An 8,873-nucleotide genomic window follows, 5' to 3' on the forward strand; every position below is an offset into this window, starting at 1 on the left:
GTCCTTGATGCACGTACGGCTGCCAGCTAGCTGTGAAAAACGTGTTCCTAGATCCTGCACTCAAGTCAGTGTTTATAAATTGTTATCGAAACGCTAAAACATGTCGGATAAAAAGAACGTTGCAGCACTTCTTCGTGAGAAGGGAGACCTACGTTTGGTAAGCAATATTAACACTTAAAATGGACCGACATTTTGTTGACATTTAAATCGCACAGTGTACATCAACAAAACGTAAACATCGTTACAATGATCACAATGTCATTTATTGTTCAGAGTTTGGCACTTGGACAGTTCACAAAGTGCTGCCTTTGTTGTGTCATGCCTAATGTAATAATTACAAAATAAGGATAACTTTTTCGCAGCAGTAGATTCGCATAGAGCACAGGTTGTGTATCATTGTACAACAAATTTTACGTGTCAACTTTGCAGCCAGCAACTTTTTTTAGTAAAGGGGCGTGGCAACAGTGACTATTATTTATGTTGTCAGCAGTTAGAACTGCAGTTGTAGGCTACATTGATAGATTCTTTAAGGCCAGTTATATTCACATAATTGTGTGGCCAGTTTTAGAGGTATAAAACTGTGGTATAGAAGTATTAGAACCGTTTTGAATTTGGGGAAGGGTAGTCCTGCTTACACATGACGGTGCACGAGTCTGTATTACTGACTTGACTCTAAACAGGGGGAGGGACAATTGTCAGAATCGAGTTCCGAATTCCTCCGTATGCAAGCAGGACTAGGGGAAGGGCTGGTACATACGTCAAACCTGTACTAGCGCCCACCTCGATATAGAGCAGCCACCCCCGATTATATAGCGGCAATCTCAGAACATATCGCATGTAGTATGATATTTATAGTGTATTGGTCTTTTGCCATTGTGAAATAATGTGGCACAGTGCACTGAAATTTACTTTATAAACAAGAACAACAGTTTAAATTCTCAGTCACAGGTATAGGTTGGAAACAATTGGTTAAACAAATATTTTCTGGGATTTTTTCGTCAGATCAAAAAGCAAGCTTCATGAGAGTAGTACAGAACAACGTCAGTGCAGTCCAATTATAGCTTCATAATACAGCCAATCCATGAATGGAAATTATTTTACCATTAATTCAGTTGTGTGTGTAGAGTTTTACTAATTATTATCTTTCTTTCTTTGTTGTTAACTTTGTTCAGGAGGAAGTAGCGTTCCCATCTCCAGGAAAAAATGGCATGTATTTTTATCTTCTTTTTTTGCATGATTTGTGTTATGGAAACAAATAAACATGATTACACTAAGGGAAACCACACTAGTAAGCATAATATTTGAAATACAATGTGATGGTTTACACTGAACGATTCTTCATTATTTGTCCTCCATATTTCTGTCACTTCCAGTTATATGGTAGAGTGCAAACAATGAGTGATCTTTTACATGTTGTTTACATTGTCTTTGTAATATTTGTCATTGTTTACTTTGTATTGTATGTCAGAGAATGAAGTATAGAATAAATCAAATCTTGTCGTATATTTGAAATGACCTTCAACTGTCCACACAGTCAAAGTCCAAAACTTCCATCTATTTCTTGTGCAAACTAATTTATGAAAGAGTAGACATAATCAGAAGAGTGACAATATTAATCTTAATGTGGTGTGTGGGGGAGGGGGGGGGGTGCTTGAGCTTGATTGGAAAGTGGTGGTGGTGATCATTCTGATGGGGATGTGAGACTGAGAGAAATCCTTACCCCTTTACACATGTACAATTGTAGCAAATTACCTATCGATCAACCAATCAAAATAATTTACACAAGTGAAAGCAAAACTGAAGGGACCGACTCAATCCACACAAAATGCTTGTTTGGGACATGTCTACCCCTTTTCAGACAAGATGAAAACTGTTGTGACTGTGTTACATACAAAAATAATATGAATTGTCAGTATGAAGTACTTCCCCATTGAGAAACACAGGGTAAAATATTGAATGAAAAAAAACCCATCCTATTTGAGACTTGTTTGTAGACACCGTATGCTGTCTACAATGTATGTAACATACAGATATAACTTTTCAATGGGAGACCCCCCCCCCCCCATATATCTACATGATGTACTCATTTTGGACATTATCTGTTTTATATTTAATGTTTATTGTGCCTGCCTTCTTTAGAGGTGTTGATAGCTATGGACTCTGTTGGTATATGTGGTTCTGATGTTCACTACTGGACCCATGGAGAAATTGGTGATTTCATTGTAAAGGCCCCAATGATACTTGGACATGAATCCAGTGGAGTGGTCGCTGGACTGGGAGAAGGAGTCACCAGTCTCAAAGTTGGTGAGTTACTGTTTCACTTTGCCACCTTTCACCATCAACAGCAAACTTGCATTCTAAACTTAGCATAGTCAGATACAACTTTGGGATCTGTGTACATACATGTATATAGATCTGTTGTGACACTGCTAACCTTGGTTGACTGGAAGGATTCAATGCTGTGGAACGCCACTGCAGGAAACACGAAATCATTTTCATAAATGTGGCATTCTGGTCAGCCAGTTCATGAATTTATATCACTTGCATTATGTGAGATAGCAGGATATAAATTATCATTATAATGGAACTTAAACGTATGACACACAACACACAAGTGAAAGCAAAACTGAAGCTTTCATCCACACCTATGGAATTGTTCACCAGTCTGATGAGGTCACATGACTCATCACTGGTATCATGCTACAAAAGAATGTAATCCCAGATGTGTCATTATCATTACTAATTTATATGAAGGTTACAAGCAATTAGGAGTCATGAATATTAAGGTGTATACATCATGTATACTAGCTAGCTGTCTCCCATGTGACAGTTATGTATGTCCATACATAGCAAGGGCTTCCACTGAACAATGTTTAAACTCAGTACTACTCAACAATTAAATATATTGTATGTGATGTGAATCATTAAATCAAATGACTCTACACAACCCAAAGTTTGTGAAACCTTATTTCCTACAGTAGCATTCCCCTTTTAAGTCCTGTGAAGGTTAGGTAAACCAAGCCTTGCTGTTGTTACCACAAATGTGAGATCAATGTTAACAGCAGTATGATTATCAATGATGTGATACTGTAATCTTCAAATGAAAATAAATTCAACTGTGTTGGTAAACTACTGTAGTGAATTAAAATATCCAAACACAGACTTGAAAATTGTTACTTAAAAGTTTACGACTGCACTCTTTGTCAACAGATTGACCCATGGCCACTATTTAGAGCTATGTGTGTCCGAGCCAAATAAGGGGTCATTATAGGTGCAATGTAGTTTTATCGCCCTCCATCACTCTGCGTCTAAGATTTCACAATGTCAAGCTAAGTGTTGTGCTAAGTTTCCCATGACACACCATTCAAGATGGCAAATTTGCAAATTAATTCCCAGGTTCTCGTTTTCATTGAAGGTGACCGTGTTGCTGTAGAACCTGGTGTGCCATGCAGGATGTGTGATTTCTGCAAGGGTGGCAGATATAATCTTTGTGCGGATATTGTATTCTGTGCTACACCCCCTGTCCATGGCTCTCTTGCCAACTATTACTGTCATGCTGCAGACTTCTGCTACAAGTAAGTAAGAATTGAGTGTTGCTTTATAGACTACGACAGAAAGATGAAGTGAAGCTTCTCAGTTCTTCTGGACACTTGAAACGAAAGACTTTGTCACAAAAGTTCATCATATAATTGAGGTCATCACAAATAATCAGTACATAACATCTAGTATACATGCATCTATCACTTCCCCTTATATTGAAACATCACCATGTATATATTGGGGGGAAAGACAGACGCCTGCACAGATTGGATATAATATAGTGATGACTTAATAACAATCTCTTTACACATTTTTTTTGCTGTTTCACATTTTTCTTAAAGTAGAAAAAATTTTGTTCTATTACTGTCACAGACTTCCAGACCATGTAACATTAGAGGAAGGTGCTTTGTTGGAACCGTTGTCTGTCGGTGTCCATGCATGTCGTAGGGCTGGTATCACATTGGGAAGCAAGGTACTCATATGTGGGGCTGGTAAGTCTATTCTACAAAATTAGATGTTTTGTAGTTGTCCATTCATTGGAAATATATGGTCTCCTAGTGTTGGGTTAATCAAAAATTGTACATAAATTTAGATATTATTCTCTTGATATTTTTTTGTTCTTGGAAAGTATGGGTGACATAAGGGGCCTTGTCACTACATATTAAAGTTGAGTAGTGAGAACCCATATTTCATAAGTCTTCTCAGGCTGAATGAAGAAATATCCGTATTGAAGGTTATATAATTATACCTGCACAATAATAGCAAATTTGAATGTCCATCTCTAGCACCATAGGAATAATTCCATAGTCCCATATTGTTGAGACTTTTAATGACAAGTGTATAAACACATATTTTTCTGTTTGAATGCCAACAACTTGGCTTGCACGTAATATAGAAATGTATATATTTTGGCCACATAGTCACACATCTTTAGATCTCCAGTCAGACATTATAATCTACACTGAACATTGATGCTGAAAACCCTGAATGAATGCTAACACATCATTTTCCTTCAAAATATATTTTATTTAATTGTCAGAAGAGAATTTAAAGTGTAATTGAAGTTATTTAATCATATTTTAATCACATTCTGTTATTTCTATTCCTCCATAGGTCCAATTGGTCTAGTTAATCTTCTAACTGCAAAGGCAATGGGTGCTGGAGAAGTTGTTATAACAGGTAGTCACCCCTTTCTTTTTACAAGATATATACATTGTATGTCAAGAACAATAAAGTGAAAAAGGTCTGTGTAGTCTTGTTTCATGCTGTAAAGAATTAAGACAGTGAGAAATTAGTTAACATATAAATACACTTTGTGGTTTACTCTCCTGTAATAGGCTGTATCATGTGTTCTAGTATTGTCCATTGCTATATTGCCGAAAAATATGTCTTCTCCACCCCCCCCCCAAAAAAAAAAAATTAAAAAATATAAACAAACAAACAAACAACAACACAACAACCTCGGATACATGTTTAAAAATTGATTGTACATCAGTTTTGCCAATTATACGTAAGTATGATGTTCTGTGAAGATTGTTGCAAAAGATGATTGCAAAGTGTAGATTTTGTTGACTGTCACCAACGTAGGGTTTGTTTTTATAACAGTCATGTGACATCATCTATATCTCCATGGTTGATAATACCAAAGTATCCGAGTCATAAAAACAAGGCTTCAGCCAGATTGTTTGGAATCTGTCTCAAAGAACACTTACAACAGAAAGTAATGTTCACAGCTGTAGGGAGACATTTCAAAGCCACAGGGCACACCTGGCTTGCTTATGGTGCTTGTGAGATACTTCGTTAGCCCTTGAAATCAAGAGAATACAATGGCTAGGACGTACAATGAGCTAACAATGTATCTCAACAGTGCCATAAACAGGCAAGGACACACCACAATGGAGCACTCAAAAGTTCTGTGCAGACTAGGAAAATATGAGCATCTATTGAGATTTAATAGCGGAGAACAAAGTTGTCCCTCAACTGTGACTTTGGATACCATCTTCCATCTATTCACAATAGTCTACTCTCAGGTGATTCCATTAGGAGGTCACCTGACCAAACGGCATAACATCATTACGCTGATGAAAGCTACTTAGTTGCTTCAAAAATTAGAGATTACGGTAAGGTAACTTTACTACTACTAAGTTTTTGTATGTTATTAGCATAAAACTAATTAATGTATTAAAGTATCAAATTATGCAACTGTCATTTTCATGAGTAATTTCTCTGCTGTCTGTTTCAGATATTGACCAAGGCCGTTTAAATGTTGCTAAGGAACTGGGAGCTGATCACGCCTTGTTAGTTGATACAAGGGATGGCAAAGAGATGGCCCAAAGAATTGAGATGGCCTTAGGATGTATGCCTAGTATAACAGTAGAGTGTAGTGGTGCACCATCAAGTATACAGACAGGAATATATGTAAGTAACGTAATGCATTTCCAATCGCCATAAAAATGTTGTCCCAAATGTTTCTGTCACACTCATTTCATGTGTCTCTTCGGAGACATATGACTACAGCAATTTGTAGTATACCCTTGACGGTGTTGATGAAACAGTGGCAAAAATTTGGGATTTGCTTCTAAGAAATTTTGTTACTGTATGGGCATTCGGTCTCATATAAATGTTATGTTTCTGATGCAGGGGTGAACAAGTTGTGCTTATTTCCATGAAGTTTGAAAAACTAGTAAACAGATCGAATGATGGGAATGTAGTTTTTTTGACAAGAATATTGAGGTTGACATGAAAAGACGGTGTGCGTTATATACCTTCTTTCCATGGCACTACTATGAAAATCAAACAGTCAAGCATGATTTCCATAATAGCAAAAGCCTAACTATATTTAGGCCTAGAACAAATTTTTTTTGGTTCCGGTTACCTGACCCCACCTAGTTTTTCACGCCAACCCTAAACTTTTTTTATTATTCGAGAAAAAATAATAAAATCGCGAAAATTGTGAAGTCTCACAAGAAATAGTGGATGCAGAAACTGACATCAACTTAAAAAGACAATATAAAACTGTTCATCCAATCTGTAATGACTACATCTGATGAGAAGAAACCAATAACACAGAGACCATATGGAAAACAACGGAAAACATAACTACCTGAACTAGACACTCACATATGAAAAAAAAAGATATATAAAAATAATTGAATAAAAAATCTACCTACCCCACCTATTCTAAAATTGCGCATAATCGGAACCACAGTTTTTTTTGTCAGACCTTATAGTGCAATGATCAGAGTTTAGTTTATAATAATTGTTTACATATTTTGATATTTATAGGCAACAAAATCTGGAGGAGTTCTGGTTCTTGTTGGTCTTGGACCAGCTGAAGTAACTTTACCAGTGGTTAATGCTGCTGTACGGGAAGTGGACATCAGAGGCATATTCAGATATTCAAACTGGTAAGATTCCTATTGTTGAATCAGTAAATGATCTTAGAGCAAGATGCTTGCTATTTACTTGTGAAACATTAGGGAAAGTACAACTGAAGTATATAATCAGTACCCACACTGATGATCATGTATTGAGGAGTTCTGTTATTATCATATCTAGAGATATAACTGTGCATGGTTTTTGTGTGAATTGAATACTTGTGCACTCATTTGCTACAGGTAGGCAATACTCTCTTCAGCTAATTGTGCACCGTGTCATCATTCGAAAAAAAAAATATGACGTAAGTTTTTACAAGGTGTCCAATCCAAATGAAGTCTGAAAATGCAACATTTCAATTATACTCACAGAAACACAACAAAAGTGATATTTCAAAACACCTGAACAATTGCAGAAATCGGCAATATCCAACAAATTATGTCACATTGCATTGTGCCAGTGAGCTAGGGAGTCTTCTGTGGGAAACATCTTGTGCCTATAACAGATCATCATATGCAAACACAAGACTATTATATAAAGCACACAAAGACTCCCTATATCAGTGTACAACCACAAACAGTACGATTGATGCTGACAGATACTATTTTCACACTTAGCCACTGAGCACATTATTTCCTTCTCTTTCCTTACAAATAATTTGAGAAGTCGGATAAAAAAAGTGGAACATGGTTTTGTTCAGATCAAAAACAAGCAAAACTTTCACCTGATGAGGGCCATAATATTAAATATCAATGGTGTACATGCACAGGGTTTTGATTAAGTACTGGTACATATGTAAACGCTTCTAAATTTACACTATTTTTTCTCAATTCTGTTTACAGTTACCCAACTGCTCTAGCGATGATAGCATCTGGAAAGGTCGATGTCAAGCCCCTAGTCACACACAGGTTCCCAATGTCAAAAACACTCGATGCTTTTGAGACGGCAAAAACTGGTGCTGACGGAGCGATTAAGGTCATAATAAAAGTCAAAGAGTAGACAACCATAACACTTGTGTGAGATGCCGTTTTTTTTACAAACTATCATAAATGATAAATATAACATTGACTTGTTGAGAGATGATTTATAAGAGGAAAATGAACAGGAAACGTGGCTGTATATTCAACTTAGTATTAATATTGTCCAAAATTGAAAAGTTTCTCCACTCTTTAAAACAAATGGCGCTGTTTGTGACCGAGACCTTTGGAATAAATATAAGGACATTTCAAAATGAAACAAAAAGTAACGACGGGGGACCATAAGATTAGAAACTGTACCTCATCAAGAATGACGACGATATCTCTGGTTATCTGCAAATACCACTTAAATGTAGGTTTTCAGAAAGAAAGTAACAAAATGGATTATATAAACTATATATGTAAGCAAACACATAGTCTAAATCTGTATTCCACCCACTCAGTACTAAAATGTTTTTAAAAAATAAGGACTGTAGCATTTGTAAATCTACTGGTTATTGAGAACAGAAATTATACTCTCTAGCAATTTGTACAAAAGACAGTGACACAAATATGGAACAATGGACTGACTGTACAATTACAATCGATTGTTGTACGTTTTTAGTCAAGGTATGGAGTAAAGGGAAGGACTAAGTTTGGATAGGAATATGGTTAGATTTCCTAGTATAGACAACATTTTTATAGGCTGCAGTGAATGGACCCTTTTCTGCTACATGTGTCCTAATACGATTTTGACATTTGACTGGGAACTATTCTTAAGTTGATTGGCAGATTTTGTGTAGTACCAGCGGCAGATAAGGAGGAGTTAAAAACGTTCATCCATAGGTGATGCAATGCTATTCACGGTATACAATATTAGGAGTAAGTTTTTGTACCCAACAAAACATGTACATATACTAAAAAACGTCCAGTTGCAGCAAGTGCGGCTTTAATGGGCATTGATCAGTAAATTGTCATTGCAGAAATTATGAATAAAATTGC

General features: G+C 36.3%; 1 protein-coding gene across 1 annotated transcript; it reads left to right on the plus strand.

Annotated features, from left to right (window-relative positions):
• On the plus strand, positions 1-8,873 carry LOC144443463 (sorbitol dehydrogenase-like). Its single transcript, XM_078132946.1, has 9 exons — positions 1-157; positions 1,173-1,206; positions 2,140-2,304; positions 3,416-3,575; positions 3,913-4,031; positions 4,654-4,719; positions 5,783-5,958; positions 6,826-6,947; positions 7,758-8,873. Exons 1-9 carry the CDS (start codon positions 101-103, stop codon positions 7,912-7,914), a joined length of 1,056 nt encoding a protein of 351 aa, XP_077989072.1. The 5' UTR covers positions 1-100; the 3' UTR covers positions 7,915-8,873.

This window comes from Glandiceps talaboti, chromosome 12 (assembly GCF_964340395.1).
Source record: "Glandiceps talaboti chromosome 12, keGlaTala1.1, whole genome shotgun sequence".
NCBI classification, from domain to species: Eukaryota; Metazoa; Hemichordata; class Enteropneusta; family Spengelidae; genus Glandiceps; species Glandiceps talaboti.